The following is a 23973-nucleotide window of genomic DNA, read 5'->3' on the forward strand; positions in this document are numbered from 1 at the left end:
GTATGACAGTCTCTAGGTCCATCCACCTCACTACAAATAACTCAATTTCATTTCTTTTTATGGCTGAGTAATATTCCGTTGTATATATGTGCCACATCTTCTTTATGCATTCATCTGTCAGTGGACACTGAGGTTGCTTCCATGTCCTGGCTATTGTAAATAGAGCTGCAGTGAACATTGTGGTACATGACTCTTTTTGAATTATGGTTTTCTCAGGGTATATGCCCAGTAGTGGGATTGCTGGGTCGTATGGTAGTTCTACTTTTAGTTTTTTAAGGAACCTCCATACTGTTCTCCATAGTGGCTGTATCAATTTACATTCCCACCAACAGTTCATGCTATATTCTCATAACTTGTAGTGAAATTCTATATACTGTACTTTATATTTGGGAACAAATAGCTTGAGGGTCTTTTAGAATAATTAATGAAATATTGTCCACTTGACAAAAACAAATGATATTTGAGACTGTTAGATTATTTAATGTCCTTATAGTTGATGTGGGTAAGTGCACAAAGCAAATAAATTATAATAACTAATAGTTTTATAGGTAGTATCAAAATTCAAACTGGAGACTATATAAAATGGGGAAGAGATCAACAACAAATGGATTTTTCCCCCTGATATTTATTGACTTCTAAATGTGTGCCAGATACTACTCTAGGGGGTTTACATTTATTAACCCATATAATCCCCATAGCAGACCCTCAAGGTAGGCACTGTTATTATCAGTAGTCATAGTTAAGGGAACCAAGGCATAGAGGGATAGGTAAGTTACCCAAGTTCACACAGCTAATAAACGACAAACCTGGAATTCAAAAAAGGCAGTTTGGTTTTAATTTAAGCATAAATAGTGTATTTATAGGACATCTTGGCTTTCAATATTTGGAGAAGACAAAGAGTTGTGTTCTTCCAAAAAGACATAAAGCTGCACATTTTCCCTTAAATCAGGCTGACCTACCCTTTCCTGGTAAGATGTTATGCTTTTGCTGATATTTCTTGTTTAACAAAGGAGAATTTACAAGACAAGTTTGAAACCTCTCTTAGAGCTTTTAAAACAAAAATATGAGGCCAATCTCTTGATATATAGGACCTTAGGCCATATATTTAAGCAACAAAGAGCTTATATGAATGATCTTTGGCTAATGAAATACCTTATGGATTCTAGGAGATCTGTGACAATAAGGAAGACTCTTTCCCCCAAATGCATTGATGTAGAGAACGGTTTCTCAACCTGGCTCTAATGACATTTGGGGCTAGATAATTCTTTGTTGTGGGGGCTGTCCTGTATATTGTAGGAAGTTTAGCAGCGTCCACGGCCTCTACCCACTAGATATTAGTAGAACTGTCACCCCACCAGTTGTGACAAATGAAAATGCCTCCAGACATTGTCAAATGTCCTTTGGGGTGGGGGCAAAATAGCCCCTAGGTTGATAGCTACTGGTGTAGAGCAGGATGTATTCCTGTATGCTTTTTGGACATGGGACAGTTCACCTAGAGATTAGGAAATTGTTCTAAATAACTACAGTCATTTGCAATTGTGAGTTCCAATGATTTAGGAAAACTTCAGACCTCCTAGAGTTTTTCAAAGCCCATGTGAGACACTATAAGTGACTTTGAGCTGTTTTGCATTGATTCAAAAATAACAATAAATTTAAAATACATATTCCTTGCTATGATTTATGGGTTTTCTTTAATAACTGGAACTTAGTATACTATGCTTTTCATTAAGGCCTGGGAGGACCGTTTGATTCGAATACAAGAAACAACTGATGAATGGTTAAAAGTACAAGCTCAATGGCTGTACTTGGAGCCCATTTTTTGTTCTGAGGATATCATGCAACAGATGCCAGAAGAAGGGCATCAGTTTCAGACAGTAGACAGACACTGGAGGGATATCATGAAGTTTTGTACAAAAGATCCAAAGGTGAAGTGTTTGTTTTCTCTGTTTCAAATAAAGGGGAACCTTTATTTTTGGCGATTACAGAAAGCATTTGGCTTTTTTTCCAAGTACAAAAATAAAACCTGCTCATTGTATACAAACTGGAAAGCTCAGAAAAATATAAGAAAGCATAGATAATTTTACTTTTCAATTCATAAGATACACTACTCATAACTCTTTAATATGTATAGTGGAGCTGCTTCAAACATTCATTTAACTCACTTGGCTTCTACTATGTATACTCAGTGATCCCTCTTATAAAAATAAATAGTAAAATAAAATAAAATGAAGAAAGCAAGAGGGTGGGAGAGAGAGAGAGACAGAGAGACAGAGAGACAGAGAGACAGAGAGAGAGAGAATGAATACAAACGAATGAGTACTGCATGTGATTCACCTGAGTTTCTACTCAATGACTCTATATGCTTGGGGGTGATGGGAAAAAAAAGTCAGCAATTCTCTCAGTTGGTTTCACTTGCTATGTGTCTCTTCTAGTGAGTATAGCACCTTGTTGAGTGTGATTTTAATGTTGAAAGACAGACCATGTATTTTTCATACACATAGTATACAAAGATCATAGATATATATATCCACTTTTTAATCTGGTATTCAACTTAAGAAATAATGATTTGTTTCAATGCTGGATGAAAAAGTAGCTGTGCTGGGGACTTCCCTAGCTGCACAGTGGTTAAGAATCTGCCTGCCAGTGCAGGGGACACGGGTTGGATCCCTGGTCCAGGAAGATCCCATATGCTGCGAAGCAGTTAAGCCGGTGCACCACAACTACTGAGCCTGCACTCTAGAGCCTGCGAGCCACAACTATGGAAGCCTGCACACCTGGAGCCTGAGTTCCGCAACAAGAGACTCCCCTGCTCGCCACCCACGCACAGCAACGAAGACCCAATGCAGCCAAAAAAAAAAAGAAAAAAAAAAAAGAAAAACTAGCTGTGCTGAACTGTTGAGAGTCAATAGTACTGAAATTTATGAGTTTCAAGGATTTCCTTTACATGTTGACTTTAGAACCATTGTAAGACATTATTTCTCATAGAACAGAAGTCAGCAGTTTTTTCCTGCAAAGGGCCACATGGTAAATATTTTAGGCTTTGTGAGACGTACAGTGTTTTTTGTAACTACTCAATTCTGCTGTTGTTGCAGTAAGAAAGCAGCCAAAGACAATATGTAACTGAATGGATGTGTCCGTGCTACATCAAAACTGTTTATGGACAACTGACATTTTCATGTACCATGAAATGTTATTCTTCTTTTAATTTTTGAACCTTTTAAAAGTGTAAAAATAATTCTTACCTTGATGGCCATGTAAAAACTGGCAGCATGCAGAAGCAAGAAGAGCTACAATCCTGCAGCCTGTGGAACAAAAACCACATTCACAGAAAGATAGACAAGATGAAAAGGCAGAAGGACTATGTAACAGATGAAGGAACAAGATAAAACCCCAGAAAAACAACTAAATGAAATGGAGATAGGCAATCTTCCAGTAAAAGAATTCAGAATAATGATAGTGAAGATGATCCAGGACCTCGGAAAAAGAATGGAGGCAAAGATCGAGAAGATTCAAGAAATGTTTAACAAAGATCTAGAAGAATTAAAGAACAAACAAACAGAGATGAACAATACAATAACTGAAATGAAAACTACACTAGAAGGAATCAATAGCAGAATAACTGAGGCAGAAGAATGGATAAGTGACCTGGAAGACAGAATGGTGGAATTCACGGCTGCAGAACCGAATAAAGAAAAAAGAATGAAAAGAAATGAAGACAGCCTAAGAGACCTATGGGACAACATTAAACGCAACAACATTCACATTATAGGGGTCCCAGAAGGAGAAGAGAGAAAGGACCCCAGAAAATATTTGAAGAGATTATAGTCGAAAACTTCCCTAACATGGGAAAGGAAATAGCCACCCAAGTCCAGGAAGCGCAGAGAGTCCCATACAGGATAAACCTAAGGAGAAACACGCTGAGACACAGAGTAATCAAATTGGCAAAAATTAAAGACAAAGAAAAATTATTGAAAGCAGCAAGGAAAAAACGACAAGTAACATACAGGGGAACTCCCATAAGGTTAACAGCTGATTTCTCAGCAGAAACTCTACAAGCCAGAAGGGAGTGGCATGATATACTTAAAGTGATGAAAGGGAAGAACCTACAATGAAGATTACTGTACCCAGCAAGGATCTCATTCAGATTTGATGGAGAAATCAAAAGCTTTACAGACAAGCAAAAGCTAAGAGAATTCAGCACCACCAAACCAGCTCTACAACAAATGCTAAAGAAACTTCTCTAAGTGGGAAACACAAGAGAAGGAAAGGACCTACAAAAACAAACCAAAACAATTAAGAAAATGGTAATAGGAACATACATATCGATAATTACCTTAAATGTGAATGGATTAAATGCTCCAACCAAAAGACACAGGCTTGCTGAATGGATACAAAAACAAGACCCATATATGTGCTGTCTACAAGAGACCCACTTCAGACCTAGGGACACATACAGACTGAAAGTGAGGGGCTGGAAAAAGATATTCCATGCAAATGAAATCAAAAGAAAGCTGGAGTAGCAATACTCCTATCAGATAAAATAGACTTTAAAATAAAGAATGTTACAAGAGACAAGGAAGGACACTACTTAATGATCAAGGGATCAATCCAGGAAGAAGATATAACAATTATAAATATATATGCACCCAACATAGGAGCACCTCAATACGTAAGGCAACTGCTAACAGCTCTAAAAGAGGAAATCAACAGTAACACAATAATAGGGGGGACTTTAATACCTCATGTAGACCAATGCACAGATCATCCAAACAGAAAATTAATAAGGAAACACAAGCTTTAAATGACACAATAGACCAGATAGATTTAATTGATATTTATAGGACATTCCATCCAAAAACAGCAGACTACACTTTCTTCTCAAGTGCGCATGGAACATTCTCCAGGATATATCACATCCTGGGTCAGAAATCAAGCCTCAGTAAATTTAAGAAAATTGAAATCATATCAAGCATCTTTTCTGACCACAACGCTATGAGATTAGAAATCAATGACAGGGGAAAAAATGAAAAAAACACAAACACATGGAGGCTAAACAATACGTTACTAAATAACCAAGAGATCACTGAAGAAATCAAAGAGGAAATCAAAAAATACCTAGAGACAAATGACAATGAAAACACGACGATCCAAAACCTATGGGATGCAGCAAAAGCAGTTCTAAGAGGGAAGTTTATAGCTATACAAGCCTACCTCAAGAAACAAGAAAAATCTCAAATAAGCAATGTAACCTTACACCTAAAGGAACTACAGAAAGAAGACCAAACAAAACCCAAAGTTAGCAGAAGGAAAGAAATCATGAAGATCAGAGCAGAAATAAATGAAATAGAAACAAAGAAAACAATAGCAAAGATCAATAAAACTAAAAGCTGGTTCTTTGAGAAGATAAACAAAATTGATAAACCTTTAGCCAGACTCATCAAGAAAAAGAGGGAGAGGACTCAAATCAATAAAATTAGAAATGAAAAAGGAGAAGTTACAACAGACACCGCAGAAGTACAAAGCATCCTAAGAGACTACTACAAGCAACTCTATGCCAATAAAATGGACAACCTGGAAGAAATGGACAAATTCTTAGAAAGGTATAACCTTCCACGACTGAACCAGGAAGAAACAGAAAATATGAACAGACCAATCACAAGTAATGAAATTGAAACTGTGATTAAAAATCTTCCAACAAACAGAAGTCCAGAACCAGATGGCTTCACAGGTGAATTCTATCGAACATTTAGAGAAGAGCTAACCCATCCTTTTCAAACTCTTCCAAAAAATTGCTAAGGAAGGAAAACTCCCAAACTCATTCTATGAGGCCACCATCACCCTGATACCAAAGCCAGACAAAGATACTACAAAAAAAGAAAATTACAGACCAATATCACTGATGAATATAGATGCAAAAATCCTGAACAAAATACCAGCAAACAGAATCCAACAACACATTAAACGGCTCATACACCATGATCAAGTGGGATTTTTCCCAGAGATGCAGGATTCTTCAATATATACAAATCAATCAATGTGATGCACCATATTAACAAATTGAAGAATAAAAACCATATGATCATCTCAATAGATGCAGAAAAAGCTTCTGACAAAATTCAACACCCATTTATGATAAAAACTCTCCAGAAAGTGGGCATACAGGGAACCTATGTCAACAAAATAAAGGCCATATACGACAAACCCACAGCAAACATCACTCTCAATGGTGAAAAACTGAAAGTATTTCCTCTAAGATCAGGAACAAGACAAGGATGTCCACTCTCACCACTATGATTCAACATAGTTTTGGAAGTCCTAGCCATGGCAATCAGAGAAGAAAAAGAAATAAAACGAATACAAATTAGAAAAGAAGAAGTAAAACTGTCACTGTTTGCAGATGACATGATACTATACATAGAGAATCCTAAAGATGTCATCAGAAAACTACTAGAGCTAATCAGTGAATCTGGTAAAGTTGCAGGATACAAAATTAATGCACAGAAATCTCTTGCATTCCTATACACTAATGATGAAAAATCTGAAAGAGAAATTAAGGAAACACTCCCATTTACCATTGCAACAAAAAGAATAAGATACCTAGGAATAAACCTACCTAGGGAGACAAAAGACCTGTATGCAGAAAACTATAAGACTCTGATGAAAGAAATTAAAGATGATACCAACAGATGGAGAGATATACCATGTTCTTGGATTGGAAGAATCAACATTGTGAAAATGACTATACTACCCAAAGCAATCTACAGATTCAATGCAATCCCTATCAAATTACCAATGGCATCTTTTACAGAACTAGAACAAAAAATCTTAAAATTTGTATGGAGACACAAAAGACCCCGAATAGCCAAAGCAGTCTTGAGGGAAAAAAACGGAGCTGGAGGAATCAGATTCCCTGACTTCAGGCTATACTACAAAGCTACAGTAATCAAGATAATATGGTACTGGCACAAAAACAGATATAGATCAATGGAACAGGACAGAAAGCCCAGAGATAAACCCACGTACCTATGGACAACTAATCTATGACAAAGGAGGCAAGGATATACAGTGGAGAAAAGACAGTCTTTTCAATAAGCGGTGCTGGGAAAACTGGACAGCTACATGTAAAAGAATGAAATTAGAACACTCCCTAACATCATACACAAAAATAAACTCAAAATGGATTTGAGACCTAAATGTAAGACTGGGCACTATAAAACTCTTAGGGGAAAACATAGGAAGAACACTCTTTAACATAAATCACAGCAAGATCCTTTTTGATCCACCTCCTAGAATAATGGAAATAAAAACAAAAATAAACACATGGGGCCTAATGAAACTTAAAAACTTTTGCACAGCAAAGGAAACCATAAACAAGACGAAAAGACAACCCTCAGAATGGGAGAAAATATTTGCAAATGAATCATCAGACAAAGGATTGATCTCCAAAATGTATAAACAGCTCATGGAGCTCAATATTAAAAAAACAAACGACTCAATCCAAAAATGGGCAGAAGACCTAAATAGACATTTCTCCAAAGAAGACATACAGATGGCCAAGAAGCACATGAAAATCTGCTCAACATCACTAATTATTAGAGAAATGCAAATCAAAACTACAATGAGGTATCACCTCACACTGGTTAGAATGGGCATCATCAAAAAATCTACAAACAACAAATGCTGGAGACGGTGTGGAGAAAAGGGAACCCTCTTACACTGTTGGTGGGAATGTAAATTGATATAGCCACCATGGAGAACAATATGGAGGTTCCTTAAAAACTAAAAATAGAATTACCATATGACCCAGCAACCCCACTACTGGGCATATACCCAGAGAAAACCATAATTCAAAAAGACACATGCACCCCAATGTTCATTGCAGCACTATTCACGATAGCCAGGACATGGAAGCAACCTAAATGCCCATCGACAGACGAATGGATAAAGAAGATATGGTACATATATACAATGGAATATTATTCAGCCATAAAAAGGAACAAAATTGGGTGATTTGTAGAGACGTAGATGCATCTAGAGACTGTCATACAGAGTGAAGGAAGTCAGAAAGAGAAAAACAAATATTGTATATTAACGCATATATGTGGAACCTAAAAAATGGTACGGATGAATCGGTTTGCAGAGCAGAAATTGAGACACAGATGTAGAGAACAAACGAATGGACATCAAGGGGGGAAAGTGGTGGGGGTGGGGGTGGGATGAATTGGGAGATTGGGATTGACATGTATACACTGATGTGTATAAAATGGATGACTGATAAGAAAAAAAACATTAAAAAAAGAAAACACTGGCAGCACAGCGTATACAGATATCAAAGCATCAAGTTATATGTCTGAAATATATACAATTTTTATTTGTCAGTTATACCTCATAAAAGCTGAAAAACAAGAACAACAAAAAAGAAACTGGTAGCAGACTGGATTTAGCTCATGGATGTAGTTTGCCAACTCATACCATAGATTGTTTATAGTTGACAGTTGTTAATGCAAAAATTAAATCACGCACCAACCTAGCAGACTCTTCCCACATCATTCAAAACAATGTAGGAGAAATGAAAATATGCATGACAATCATAATTTCTCATAACTAGCATCTTTGGATAAGAATATTTGTGATTTATTGAATTCTAATAGTTTTACATTATAAAAAATTTCCTGACAATTTTCATAAACGTTTTGACACCTTAACATTTTTGACATATAAGTTAATGTTTAGGTCTTATCATAATATCTGATATATAAGTGCTGACCTGAACGAATTGGTCTCTTTTAGGTTCTTGCTGTTACTTCTTTAACAGGTTTACTGGAAAAACTGCAGAACTGCAATGAACTTTTGGAGAAAATTATGAAAGGCCTTAATGCATATCTTGAAAAAAAACGACTTTTCTTCCCTCGGTATGATGGATAATCAATTGTGCTATAATTAAAGCATTTTCTGATGTGTGATAAATTATAACTAAAACTTTTGTATTTGCATGTTTTTCCCTAGTTTTTTCTTCTTATCTAATGACGAAATGTTAGAGATTTTGTCAGAGACCAAAGATCCACTTAGAGTTCAGCCTCATTTAAAAAAATGCTTTGAGGGCATCGCTAAATTGGAGTTCCTTCCCAATTTGGACATTAAAGCCATGTATAGCTCCGAAGGTGAGCGAGTGGAGCTGATTGCACTTATTTCCACGTCTGCAGCGCGAGGTGCTGTGGAAAAGTGGCTCATTCAAGTAGAAGATTTGATGCTCCGGAGTATTCATGATGTGATCGCTGCAGCCAGGCTGGTATGTTTCCTAGGATTTAATGTATATCCTATATTCTGTAAATGCTTTCTTTTAGGAGGTTTTGAAAGGGTACCAGTAAATGAACACTTAAGGTCTTACTATCTTAAGCCATTTATTATTTTCTTTACTCTTTGTTCCTAACATTATTATTAAAATAATAATAGTAGTAAGAATTGATAATAATATGTGATTAAGTGCTACAAAAGAAAAAAGGTGTTATGAGAAAGAATAATAAGGTGTATATAATTTAGAATGGGGGAGGTGGGTTGCTAGTGATAGGCTCTTAGAGAAAGTAAAATTGAAACTGAGACCCAAAGGATAAGTAGGAATTAACCAGATAAATAGCAAATGGGAGAGCACCTAAGTATCCTGTGTAAAGCCCCTGAGATAAGAAAGAACCTCAGACATGGGTGTTAAATTCATGATCTAGTTTACTTATTGCTATTTACACTCAAACAATTACTTAAAAACTCAAAACGAGATGAACAAACATTAACGGAGGATCTACAATATTTGAGAGAAATATAAGACGTAGGCACTACATGTATCTCACTTTTGCTAATTCAATTAACCTAATCTTGAATGATAAACTTCAGTATATTTCTTCCTTTAGGATCACAAAGGAATAGTTGTGTAGTAAAAATGTCATTTAAAAAGGCTTTGCAGCCTTATATCCAGCAACTCACTCTATATGAGTGAGGAATCCTTTTTCCTTCACCAAGAGCCCTATGAGAATCATCTTGCAGTGACTATTCTGTTCAGCTTCAATGTTCCTGCAGATAAATCTTGACTTTTTCTCTCCTTTTTTCTATTTATGATTCCAAACAAACTAAAACACATAGGAAAGAATCAACATTATCCATGAAAGTATTTCCTTAATCCATATAGAAATTTACCTTCTGTGTACCTAGCAATGGCTCATCAATTCTTCGAAACTCAGCCTTCTTTGAAACTTAGGTTAAATTGTCATTTGCATTTATCTATAAATATTGCTAATAAAATGCATTTTAATAATAGATATTTATATCCTTATGATTAATATTCTTATATCTAAGATGGTGTCATTGTATTAAAAATATAGTTTCCAGGGAATTCCCTGGCAGTCCAGTGGTTAGGACTCTGCGCTTTCACTGCTGTGGCCCGGGTTCAGTCCTTGGTTGGGGAACTAAGATCCCACAAGCTGTGCCGCACGGCCAATAAAATATATATATATATATGAAGTTTCCTTTAGTATCCACTCTTCATACTTTGTTCTGCAGTTGTTTTTTTTCAGTTTTTAATTTGGATCTGCTATTATCATTTACTTTTGAAACAAGTTATTTTTAAAAAGACTACCCCCCCAATAAATCCATTTAAATGCATTTTGAACATAAAAATGTTAGAAGAAATGAAAGTATACTTTGAACCCAAAAGCATAGATTGTTCAATTGTATATAAATGAACAAATATATTATTGTTTAAATTATATATGCTGGTCATACAAGTTTTTAGAAAAGCAATGGATAAATAATACAAGGGTTCTAGCTACTAGGTCAGTTTTCTACTAGATGGCATAATCTTCTTTTCAATTAAATCTTGGTATCAATATACATAACCTATTAGACTGATTTATTTTTTACTTTAATAAACCCTCATATTTCATTATAATAGAAGTAATATGTATTCTATGTAGAAAATTGACAACTCCCCACAGCAAAGAAACCTAAAAATCCTATGGAAAATAATTTCCAGAAGAATCAATAATCAAATCCTTCCAAAGATAACTGATTATTAACATATTGGTGCTCATCTTTCCATTCTTTTATAAATAAATATTTCAAAAATATGATTTGTAAAAAATTTTCAGGTCTTTTAAATAGTCATCTAAAATTTTTCATGACTACATTCTAGCCTACAAATGTACCAAGTATTGCACTTCTTTATTGTTAAACATTAAGCTTTTTTCCCCTTTTGTAAACTTTTAAAGTTAGAAATGCATTTTAATTACTCAGGCTTATCCAGAATCTGCAAGAAGAGACTGGGTTCGAGAGTGGCCTGGCCAAGTTGTACTTTGTGTTTCTCAAATGTTCTGGACCTCTGAGATACAGGAAGTTATAAGTAGTGGGACAGAGGTAAATCATTACCTTAAATAACATTCTTTTTAAATAACTTTCTTTTCTACATGCTATGTTTTTTTAGTTAGCTTATCTATTATTTGCAAAGGTAACCTTCCCCCCGATTTCTACATGTAGCATTAAAATTGTACAATTATTTAAAAACTTGTTCTTAATTTTTCTTATGCTTAGACAAAAATCACTCTATTCGAGAACTCATTTCTATATTGAGCTATATTATGATGTCAGAATTGTTAAAGAGTAAATGTATGAAATACATGTTTCAGCTACTATATAACATTAGTTTAATTGCTTTTTTTATTTTGTAGGGATTAAAGAAGTACTATAAGGAACTTCAGAATCAACTAAATGATATTGTAGAGCTGGTAAGAGGAAAACTGTCGAAGCAGACCAGGATTACTCTGGGGGCTTTGGTTACTATTGATGTCCATGCTAGAGATGTGGTTATGGACATGATTGATATAGGTATGTGACTCTTTTTAATTTTAAAAATAAGGTATAGATAGCCTTTAGAAACAAGGACTTACCCTCTATGTCTTTTTCTCTCTCAACAGAATTTATTTTATATGATCTTTTCCATAAGTTAGAAAACATGAATTATTTTAATATTTGCTGTTGTAAAGATGATAAAATACTTATTTTTCAAATTATTTCCATTTCAGGATTATCTGTCTTGTTTTACTTTATTCCTTTTAGGTGTCTCACATGATACAGATTTCCAGTGGCTTGCTCAGCTTCGATATTATTGGGAATATGACAATGCTCGAGTTAGTATCATTAATTGCAATGTAAAATATGCTTATGAATACCTTGGTAACTCACCTCGACTTGTCATTACTCCTCTCACTGACAGATGTTACAGAACATTGGTATGTGTTTAAATTATTTTAATTCACACATTAAAGATTCCTTTTTGGTTTGGTGTCATATTTTCTTGTCTAAATTTAACATGGCTATCCTCATTTTATTCTCTTATTTGTATAGTTGAATACAGCTATCCCTTCCTAATCCCAAATTCCGTTTATGTGAAGTTATAGTAGTGAATATTTACTTCTGCGTGCTCTTGTAGAATACAAGAGTGTGTGAATTCTAATGTTTTAAAATTGTGAGTCACTCCCGTTGGGGATAATTAGAAAAAGGAAGGTACTGGAGATTTAAAGAAGAAACCAGAGCTTCGGAAAATGGTATCAGTTTTTGCAGTGGAGTTCTGGGAGATGACAAGAAGATGAAGGAAGCACATTTGGGCCTTAGAACTCCAAGTTATTTTTGTTGAATAGGAGAGGGAGCCTGAAATGTAGGCAGGTGGTACTGAGGGCTGTGCTTGTTGGGAAGCTATGGAAGATAAAGCCATGACTACAGAAAACAACAACAACAACAAAGTGAAACCCTGGGAATTGCGTTGTCAGATAAAATACAGGACTTTCAGGTAAATTTGAATTTCAAATAAACAATGAATAATTTGTTAGTAGAAATATGTCCTAATTATTACATGGGGCATACTTATACTAGCAAATTATTCATTGTTTATCTGATTTTCAAATTTAACTGGGCATCCTGTATTTTTATTTGCTAAATCTGGCAACCCTACCTGGGAATTGAGGAGATGCATCAAGAAACACCAATCCACCTGTGCTGAGTAAGTAAATTAAAGTGTCTTTGAGTTTTCTGGAAGCAGAAATGAAATGGGGATTATTGGGCAAATGATTTTCTAGGGAATGCTCTCAGTAAAAACCCATAAGGAAATGAGGAAAGCAGGCAGGAAAGCTAAGCAAAGATGTGGTTTTGATGGATGTATGGCCTTAGCCTGATCTCATGGGGAGCGTTTGAGCATGAATGGCATCTCAGGGGTACTTCACTTTAAGGCAAAGGGGTCTAGCTTTTCTATCCCTTTATTATCATTGGCTATGGTTCACTCCTGGGCTGGGGAGGGGGGGGGTGTGGGTAAGCTTTCAGGTGTTTGTGGATAAGGGAGCTCCTATTAATTGAGGGCAAATCTCAGGAGAAAAGGACAGTTGTGAGCTATTTGTAGATGACTGACAGCAATTGGAAGGACGGATGCAATGACCAGTAAAAGAATCTGAGTAAGGTTCTAGTGCATCTATGATAAAATGTTTCACCAAATCCTCTTTCTCAGGAAGCTACCTGAAGGCCAGACCACATCTGTCTTGTTCTCTACTCTAGTGATTGACAAGTACATAAGTTACTCCCTAAATATTTGTTGAGTAGATGAATCTCAAGCTTCTGTGTCCTCAGACCTCACTGAAATCAGCTGTGAATATTTGTAAAGTGGACGCTAAGGACTGAGTTGTATAATCAAAATCACATTAAACGCTTGTATACAACACTAAACATTGAAAGTCTCCTATTATATTTACTATCCATAATAAAGGGAACACATTTGTAAGCATTTTTTGGAAATTATAAAGAAGGGAAAGACTGTTTCCAGCAATCAAGTTAATGGACATTAACAGTATAGCGTTTACTATAAATTTAAGATGGGTAAAATATCATTGATATTGCCTTTATTTAATGAGCTCTCTCTATTTATTTTAGTAAATGTGAAAATATTTAAGATTTTCATAGGTCTATCTATTATTTTTTTAAATACTTAATTTTTTTAGAGCAGTTTTAGGTTCACAGCAAAATTAAGCAGAAGGAACAGAGCGTTCCCATATACCCCTTGCCTCCCCAAATGTACAGTCTTGGTCCTTTAACCCTATTTTATCTAAAAGGAGTTAAGTTTCACAAACTCTCATAGCAGTTTTCATGAAACAAACTTCATGGAGAGAGTTGACTGTAACTTGTATGCATCTAAAAATTTCCAGCCATTGTTCTAGTCACTGTGGGGACCCAGAAAGAATTCAGATACTGCTGATGTTACTCTAAAGGAACTTAAGGACTGGGACTTACCTGGTGGTGCAGTGGCTAAGACTCTGTGCTCCCAATGCAGGGGGTCCGGGTTCAATCCCTGGTCAGGGAACTAGATTCCTCATGCATGCTGCAACTAACAGTTCTCATACCACAACTAAGGAGCCCACATGCAGCAACTAAGACCTGGCACAACCAAATAAATATTTTTTAAAATTATTAAAAAAATAAAGGAACTTAAGTACTAATTGAGAGGGAAAAAATGTACATAGTTAACTGTAATGTGAGTGTTGCTGAACCAAATGAACCAGGTTCGTTTGTCTGACTCTCTGCAGTAAGCCAAATGCTGAAACGCTGAGGTTTGCAGCAGAGAAAGTGCTTATTCACAAAGCAGCCAAGCAAGGAGATTGAAAAACAACTCAAATATGCCTCTCTGAAGGCGAAGGGCTCAGGATATCTATGGGATAAAGCTGAGGTGTGGGGAGCGTGGGGAAATGTAATTGAAAACAAGAAAAAGGTGAGGCAACCGTTGCTCTGCGCATATGCACCCAAGCCATAGGCTTTTTCATGGGAGGAAAGCTCAGAAAGCAGCCTAGTTAGCATGCTCTGAGGGTGGAGTTTTTGGCCTCTGACATCAAAATGTCACTGAGCGGACCCTTGCTGATGCCCAGATGGAGGGTTGGTGGTCTTAACCGTCTTAAGCTTGAGCTGATTGATTTGACACAGTAGACTCCAAATATGTAAAAAGCAACTTGGGCAAACATCCAAATGCCCAGGCTACAGGACGCTTGGAGGATACGCCAGCTTTCATAAAAACAATAAAAGTGAGTCCAACCAGCGAAGGTAGGTCACAGTTTACCATTTATCAGTGGGTAACTGATAACTACTCTGGGTTTCACAAGGTTGAAACTGATACTACTGGTTAGAGAAGTACAGAACAATGCTATGGGGATGGAGAAAATGAAGAACATACCAAGAGTGGAATGCAACAGCGAGGGTGAATCATAGACAAAATTATATAGTAGGTCATCTGTTTATTTTCCCACTGATGGGCCCCCATTTATGACCCCCACTTTTAGGTGTTTTCTCTCTTTGCAGCTAGCCGTAGAGGTCATCATTGATCTCTACAACCATCTCCATAACCACTTCTTTTTTTTTTATATATTATTTTATTTTATAGGAGATGGAGCAATCTGCTCTCTCAATTTTTTTTTTTTAATTTTATTTATTTATTTATTTATGGCTGTGTTGGGTCTTCGTTTCTGTGTGAGGGCTTTCTCTAGTTGCGGCGAGCAGGGGCCACTCTTCATCGCGGTGTGCGGGCCTCTCACTATTTCTCTTGTTGCGGAGCACAGGCTCCAGACGCGCAGGCTCAGTAATTGTGGCTCGCAGGCCTAGTCGCTCCGCGGCATGTGGGATCTTCCCAGACCAGGGCTCGAACCCGTGTCCCCTGCATTGGCAGGAAGATTCTCAACCACTGCGCCACCAGGGAAGCCCTCTTTCTTCTTCTTCTTTTTTTTTTTTTTTTTGTAATTAATTGGTTTATTCATTCAACTCTGGGGGCATTGGGTCCTCGTCACTGCTTGCGGGCTCTCTTCAGCTGCAGCGAGCAGGGGCCACTCCCCGCCGCGGTGTGCGGTCTCCTCACTGCGGTGGCCCCTCCGGGGGCTCTAGTTGTGGCACACGGGTCTAGTCGCTCCGCCGCATGTGGGATCTTCCCGGACCAGGGCTCGAACCCATGTCCCCCTCATTGGCAGGCAGATTCTTAACCATTGCGCCACCAGGGAAGTCCCTCCATAAGCACTTCTAATTAAACTTTTCTGACTAAATGTTAACACTTCAAGGCTGGATTCTCTTTGTTTTTAAAGGCAAATGGGATACACATGAAGTATGAGAAAATAAGGAGACTTTGATACAGTTTCACTTTGTTTTTAGATCCTTTAAACTGCTTTTTCTTTGTGCAGCTAGAAAATTGAGTGCTAAAAATTAACTGAATGATATAATTGTATTACTGCCTCTCTGAAGCTACAAATAAGACTAAATCCACTTTATAAGCAATTGTCCTATTATAGGGTTTTTTGTTTGTTTTCAGTTAAGCATGGATTTCTTTTCACGTTTATTTTTCTTTTCAGATAGGTGCCTTCTATTTAAACCTTGGAGGTGCTCCAGAAGGGCCAGCAGGCACAGGAAAAACTGAAACCACCAAGGACTTGGCTAAAGCTCTTGCTGTACAGTGTGTGGTATTCAACTGTTCAGATGGGCTAGATTATCTAGCAATGGGAAAGGTAAAGTTACATATTAAATGTTACAAATTTACAGCTAGGTCAAACTGGATAAACTGAAGCAAACTCGTTTAAAACACCGAATGTGGTTTAAGCATTACTTGACCTTTTTTTTTTTTTTTTTTTAGGGGTAAAGACGTTTTTATCCTTGGGGCTTTTATTAACTGTCACTTTTGACTTAAAAAGGTTAAATTTTTGTTTTAACAAACGATGCCCTTTCCTACGAAAATCATCTCCTTTTTTCTCTTAGTTTTTTAAAGGATTGGCTTCTTCTGGTGCTTGGGCTTGCTTTGATGAATTTAATCGAATTGAATTGGAAGTGCTGTCAGTGGTAGCTCAACAGATCCTTTGCATTCAGAGAGCCATTCAACAGAAGCTAGAAGTGTTTATTTTTGAAGGGACAGAACTTAAGCTCAATCCAAACTGTTTTGTAGCTATTACTATGAATCCTGGCTATGCAGGACGTTCTGAATTACCGGATAATCTTAAGGTAATATTTTTTTAAAGAGTGTAAATTTGGTAATCAAAAGTAACAGCATAATCTACTCAAAATGGTATAATTTTCTCACATGTATTTGTAATCTCCCTTTTACCTTTTCCATTTGCTATAAGGTAAACCTCTAAAAACTTTTTTAGATGTCTAAAAAAAATATTAGAGTACATAAAACTGTTAAAGTGCTACTGAAAAAATTACAAAGTTAGTGAAAAGGTGCTGCACTGGGGGAATAAACTTGAATATCAACACATTATCTTTGGGTGCTTATGCTCAGCTTTAAAAATGGTTTCCTTTAGGTAAATAATATATTTCATTTATTATATACTTCAGGTTCTTTTTAGAACAGTGGCTATGATGGTTCCAAACTATGCCCTCATAGCAGAAATCTCCCTCTACTCCTATGGATTTTTGAATGCAAAACCTCTGTCTGTGAAGATAGTAATGACCTACAGGCTCTGCTCAGAGCAGCTCTCATCACAGTTTCATTATGACTATGGAATGCGAGCAGTGAAAGCAGTTTTAGTGGCTGCTGGAAACCTAAAACTAAAATTTCCAAATGAAAATGAAGATATACTTGTAAGTATTAAATATACACATTGTGAAAGTATCTGTAGAAAGATAACTTTTTCAGCAAGGTTGATCATGAACTATAGATAGGCAGATAAGAGAGTTGTTTGCTTTGAGCCTTTTTACATGGGGTTGAAATGATAGTTTTGAGGTTCTGTTTTTCATTATACTTTGTATGAATCCAAGGACCATTAGGTTTGATAAGTGTAGTATTGGCTTTTTAGTATGGGGATTCCATGGAACAATGTAAAAGAAACTTTGACTTTGGTGGGGTGGGGGTGAGAGAAGGGCAAATACTGGCAATTAACTTATCTTGCACTTTTTGGATGGTTTTAGCTTCTGCGATCAATTAGAGATGTAAATGAACCAAAGTTTTTATCACATGATATACCCTTATTTAATGGAATAACTAGTGACTTATTTCCTGGTGTTAAACTTCCTGAAGCTGACTATCATGTAAGTAAACCTGTGAGAATGACTTGTTCTGCAAATAAATTCATCTGGTGACTCAGTAGTTTTCCAAGTTTTATTAAATGAGTTTTATTAAAAAATTCTGTTTGGAGGATAAACCCCTATTTTGGCCACTTTAATTAATGAGGAAGAGTAAATTTTAGTACCTTATATGATAGTAGGGTTAACAAGTTTCAGGTCAAATATAATGTTTATTGTAAGAGAATACATATTTTATTTCCTATCTTGTGATTTATAATATTTACTACTATGTATACTATAATACTATTATATACCTCCGCAGGTAGAAAAGATGGTAAACTGAAAGTGGTAAAACATCCTATAGTTTTTTTGTACAGCAAAGTGATTCAGTTATATATACACATTTCAGATTATTTTCCATTGTAGGTTATTACAAGATATTGAATATAGTTCCCTGTGTTATACAGTAAATCCTTGTTGCTTATCTATTTTATGTATAGGAATTTATATCTGTTAATTCCAAACTCCTAATTTATCCCTTCCCCATCACTTTCCCCTTTGGTAACCGGAAGTTTGTATTCTGTGTCTGTGAGTCTGTTTCTGTTTTGCATATAGATTCATTTGTATTATTTTTTAGATTACATATGTGAGTGTTATCATATAATATTTGTCTTTCTCTGTCTGATTTACTTCACTTAGTATGATATTTCTAGGTCCATCCATCTTGCTGTGAATGTTAGCCTTCTTTTTTTTTTTTTAATCTTCAAATTCAAATACTACTATACATCCTATGGCAGGATCAGAATAAGGTGATTCTAGGCTGTTTTCCAATACCAACAACTAATTCTCTGATTCTCTAGACACCCACTGGGTGTTCAAAAATTCAATTCAATTCTGACACTAACTGCCTAGAGTTAGTGTCAGTCCTACAAGACTGCCTCTCACTTCATACAGAAGTCTCAAGTCCTGGGCCACCTGTACTTCTGACTGACAGGCTATAAACCAGGGGTTTCCCTGACCCCTCCCCACCCAGGTTTAATAATTTGCTAGAAGAGCCCACAGAACTCACGAACACAATTTACTTCTGCTTACCAGTTTATCATAAAGGATACAACTCAGGAACAACCAAATGGAAGAAATGTATAGAGCGTGGTATGGGCAGGTGGCAGCGTGGAGCTTCCGTGCCCTTTCAGGGAGAGTCACCCTCCCTGTACCGGAAGCTCTTGAATCTCATTGTTCAAGAATTTTTATAGAGTTCAATCATCAGCCCCTTCTTCCCCAAAGGTTGGTAGGGCTGAAAGTTCCAACCCTCTAGTCACTGTGTCTTTTTGGTGACCAGCCCAATCCTGAAGTTTTCTAGGTTCCCACAACAAGTCACCTCATTAGCATAAACTCAGGTGTTATTGAAAAGGGCTCTTTATGAATAACAAAAGACACTACTACCACTCAGAGAATTCCAAGAGTTTTAGGAGCTCTGTGCCAGGAACCGGGGACAAAGACTCTATATATTTTAGTATTATACCACAGGTGATTATCAAGATGATTCAAGATACGCTAATATGATTTTTTAAATCAAAATGAAAATACAAAATTTTAATATTCTCTTGGAGAACTCTTGTACTCCTATGAATATAGCAAATAGTTTCATGGATTCATAGAATCCAGTTTGAAAAACACTACTAGGAGTCAGTGCTGGGAGGTGTGTGGCTGAGCAACTGTGTATGCCTGCAACTGAGCTGCAGGGGAGCCAGGGTCGTAGAAAAAAAAAAATGCTACAAGCATACCTCATTTTATTGCGCTTTGCAGATGCTGTGTTTTTTTACAAATTGAAGGTTTTTGGCAACCCTGTGTCAAGCAAGTCTATCAGTGCCATTTTCCCAATATTTGCTCACTTCTTGTCTTTGTGTCACATTTTGGTAATTCTTGAAATTTTGAAAATTTTTCATTTTATTATATCTGTTATGGTGATCTGTGATCAGTGATCTTTGATGTTAGTGATGTGACTCACTGAAGGCTCAGATGATGGTTAGCATTTTTTTAGCAAAAAAGTATTTTTTTAAAGGAAAATGCTTTCTTTTTTTTTTAATTTTTATTATTTTTATTTATATTTATTTTTGGCTGTGTTAGGTCTTCGTTTCTGTGTGAGGGCTTTCTCTAGTTGTGGCAAGTGGGGGCCACTCTTCATCGCGGTGTGCGGGCCTCTCACTATCATGGCCTCTCTTGTTGCGGAGCACAGGCTCCAGACGCGCAGGCTCAGTAGTTGTGGCGCACGGGCTTAGCTGCTCCACGGCATGTGGGATCTTCCCAGACCAGGGCTCGAACCCGTGTCCCCTGCATTAGCAGGCAGATTCTCAACCACTGCACCACCAGGGAAGCCCCAAAAAAGTTTTTTTTTTTAAAATTAATTAATTTATTTATTTATGGCTGCATTGGGTCTTCGTTTCTGTGTGAGGGCTTTCTCTAATTGTGGCGAGTGGGGGCCACTCTTCATCGCAGTGCGCGGGCCTCTCACTGTCACGGCCTCTCTTGTTGCGGAGCACAGGCTCCAGATGCGCAGGCTCAGTAGTTGTGGCTCACGGGCCTAGTTGATCCACAGCATGTGGGATCTTCCCAGACCAGGGCTCAAACCTGTGTCCCCTGCATTGGCAGGCAGATTCTCAACCACTGCGCCACTAGGGAAGCCCCCCAAAAAAAGTATTTTTAATTAAGGTATGTGCATTGTTTTTTAGACATAATGCTATTGCACACTTAATAGACTCAGCAGGGGTCCCCAACTCCTGGTCCTCGGACTGGTGTTGGTCCACAGCCTCTGGGCCGCACAGCAGGCGGTGAGCAAGCCAGGGAAACTTCATCTATCAATCCCTATTTCTCCCCGGCGCTCACATTACCACATTACCGCCTGAACTATCCCCTCCACAACCCAACACCTGTCTGTGGAAAAATTGTCTTCCACAAAACCAGTCCCTGGTGCCAAAAAGGTTGGGGACCACTGGACTACAGGATAGTGTAAACATAACTTTTATATGCACTGGGAAACCAAAAAATTTGTGTGACTTGCTTTATTGAGATATTTACTTTATTGCTGTGATCTGAACCAAATCCACAATATCTCTGAGGTATGCCCGTCTTAACTATAATATCTTGCTTTTTAATATGTACCGTATTACTTTGTTTTTCATCTACTGACTTCTTTTGGGTTTCAGGTAATGTTTATTAACTTCATTAATCTTCTCTGTTGGCTTTTTAATTTTACGTCAGTGGTCACTCACAGATTGCAATACACATCCTTGATTTATGACAGTTTACCTCAGGTTTGTATTCTGAACCATTTCAGACACAATATAAGAATTTTAAATGGTATAAATCCATTATCCACTCATCTCTGCCCATTGTACTGTTGTCATGTATTTTACTTCTACATACGTTACAAACTCCACATTTTTTGCTTTAGGTATTAGTATTTGAAAAAAAAAAGTCTTTTATATTTACCCTTTCTAGTGTTTTTTAATTTCTTCCAGTAGATATGTGCTTTAAACTGGGATCTTTTCCCTTCAACTTTAAGAACTTTCTTCAGTATTTATTGTGTACATGTTGAGTCTTCTGGCAACAAATTCTCTCAGTTTTTGTTTTGAAATATCTTTATTTAGACTTCATTTTTTGAAGAATATTTTCACTAGGTATAGAAGTCTAGATTGGCAGGAGTCTACCCCCCCCCCATCATTTTAAAGATGTTATTCCATTAATTCTTGGCTTTCATTGTTATGCTTAGAAGTCAGGAATTTTTGTTATGTATATTTCCTTGAATGTAATATGTTTTTTCACCTCTGGCTGTTTGAAATATTTTCTTTCTTTCCTTGCTTGACTATGTGCCTAGTGTGGTTTGCTTTTTACGTATCCTACATGGGATTTGCTGCACTTCTTGAATCTGTGTATTGCTATCTTTCTCCAGAAAATTCTCAGTAATTATCTTTTAAAATATTTCTTCTACCCTATTTTCTCTCCCCTGTCCTTCTGGGGCTCCAGTTACATGAATGTTAGAACATTTTATGTCATCTCACATCTCTTATGCTCTGTTTTTGTTTTTTGATTTTTATTATCTGTACTTTAGTTTGGATAATTTTATTGACCTGTCTTTAAGATTAATGATCCTTTCCTTGGCTTTGTTCATTCTGCTGATAAACCTATCCAATGAATTCTTTTCTTTTTTTTTGGGAGGGGGGAAGAGTACTGCACCATGGGGTATGTGGGATCTTAGTTCCCTGACAATGGATCGAACCCTCTCCCCCTGCAATGGAAGCACAGAGTCTTAACCATTGGACCACCAGGGAAGTCCCTATCCAATGAATTATTTATTTATTTAAATAGATCTGTATTGGAGTATAATTGCTTCACAATACTGTGTTAGTCTCTGTTGCACAACAAAGCGAATCAGCCATATGCATACACATGTCCCCATATCCCCTCCCTCGTGAGCCTCCCTCCCATCCTCCCTATCCCACCCCTCTAGGTTACCTCAAAGCACCGAGCTGATCTCCCTGTGCTATGCTGCTGCTTCCCACCAGCCAACTATTTTACATTTGGTAGTGTATATATGTCTATGCTACTCTCATTTCGCCCCAGCTTCCCCCTCCCACCCCATGTCCTCAAGTCCATTCTCTATGTCTACCTCTTCATTCCTACCCTACAACTAGGTTCATCAGTACCATTTTTTTTTTTTAGCTTCCATATATATGCGTTAGCATACGGTATTTGTTTTTTACTTTCTGACTTCACTCTGTATGACAGACTCTAGGTCCATCCACCTCACTACAAATAACTCAATTTCGTTTATTGTTATGGCTGAGTAATATTCCATTGTATATATGTGCCACATCTTATTTATCCATTCATCTGTCAGTGGACATTTAGGTTGGTTCCATGTCCTGGCTATTGTAAAAAGTGCTGCAGTGAACATTGTGGTATATTCATTTCAGCACATAATTCTTTTTGAATTATGGTTTTCTCAGGGTATATGCCCAGTAGTGGGATTGCTGGGTCATATGGTAGTTCTATTTTTAGTTTTTTGTGGAACCTCCATACTGTTTTCCATTGTGGTTGTATCAATTTACATTCCCACCAACAGTGCAAGAGGGTTCCCTTTTCCCACACCCTTTCCAGCATTTATTGTTTCTAGATTTTTTGACAACGGCCATTCTGACCAGCATGAGGTGATACCTCATTGTAGTTTTGATTTGCATTTCTCTAATAATTAGTGATGTTGAGCATCTTTTCATGTGCCTCTTGGCCATCTGTATGTCTTCCTTGGTGAAATGTCTATTTAGGTCTTCTGCCCAATTTTTAGGTGGATTGTTTGTTTTATTGATATTGAGCTCCATGAGCTGTTTGTATATTTTGGACATTAATCCTTTGTCTGTTGTTTCATTTGCAAGTATTTTCTCCCAGTCTGAGGGTTGTCTTTTGGTCTTATTTATGGTTTCCTTTGCTGTGCAAAAGCTTTTAAGTCCCATTTGTTTGTTTTTATTTCTGTTACTCTAGGAGGTGGGTCAAAAAGATCTTGCTGTGGTTTATGTCAAAAAGTGTTTTTCCTATGTTTTCCTCTAAGAGTTTTATAGTGTCTGGTCTTACATTTAAGTCTTTAATCCATTTGGAGTTTATTTTTGTGTACGGTGTTAGGGAGTGTTCTAATTTCATTCTTTTACATGTAGCTGTCCAGTTTTCCCAGCACCACTTATCGAAGAGGCTGTCTTTTCTCCATTGTATGTTCTTACCTCCTTTGTCGTAAATTAGGTGCCCATCTGTGCGTGGGTTTATCTCTGGGCATTCTATCTTGTACCATTGACCTATATTTCTGTTTTTGTGCCAGTACTATACTGTCTTGATTACGGTAGCTTTGTGGTATAGTTTGAAGTCGGGGAGACTGATTCC

General features: G+C 36.9%; 1 protein-coding gene across 1 annotated transcript in view; it reads left to right on the forward strand.

Annotated features, from left to right (window-relative positions):
* DNAH12 (dynein axonemal heavy chain 12) overlaps positions 1–23973 on the forward strand; it is a 246848-nt gene that overhangs the window by 95671 nt on the left and 127204 nt on the right. Inside the window, exons 21-30 of the mRNA XM_028169151.2 lie at positions 1731–1925; positions 8791–8912; positions 9007–9289; positions 11281–11400; positions 11712–11868; positions 12100–12272; positions 16404–16556; positions 16804–17043; positions 17380–17625; positions 17953–18072. Coding sequence (XP_028024952.2) covers positions 1731–1925; positions 8791–8912; positions 9007–9289; positions 11281–11400; positions 11712–11868; positions 12100–12272; positions 16404–16556; positions 16804–17043; positions 17380–17625; positions 17953–18072 — 1809 coding nt within the window. The remainder of the gene's footprint in view (positions 1–1730; positions 1926–8790; positions 8913–9006; positions 9290–11280; positions 11401–11711; positions 11869–12099; positions 12273–16403; positions 16557–16803; positions 17044–17379; positions 17626–17952; positions 18073–23973) is intronic.

This window comes from Balaenoptera acutorostrata, chromosome 10 (assembly GCF_949987535.1).
Source record: "Balaenoptera acutorostrata chromosome 10, mBalAcu1.1, whole genome shotgun sequence".
NCBI lineage: Eukaryota > Metazoa > Chordata > Mammalia > Artiodactyla > Balaenopteridae > Balaenoptera > Balaenoptera acutorostrata.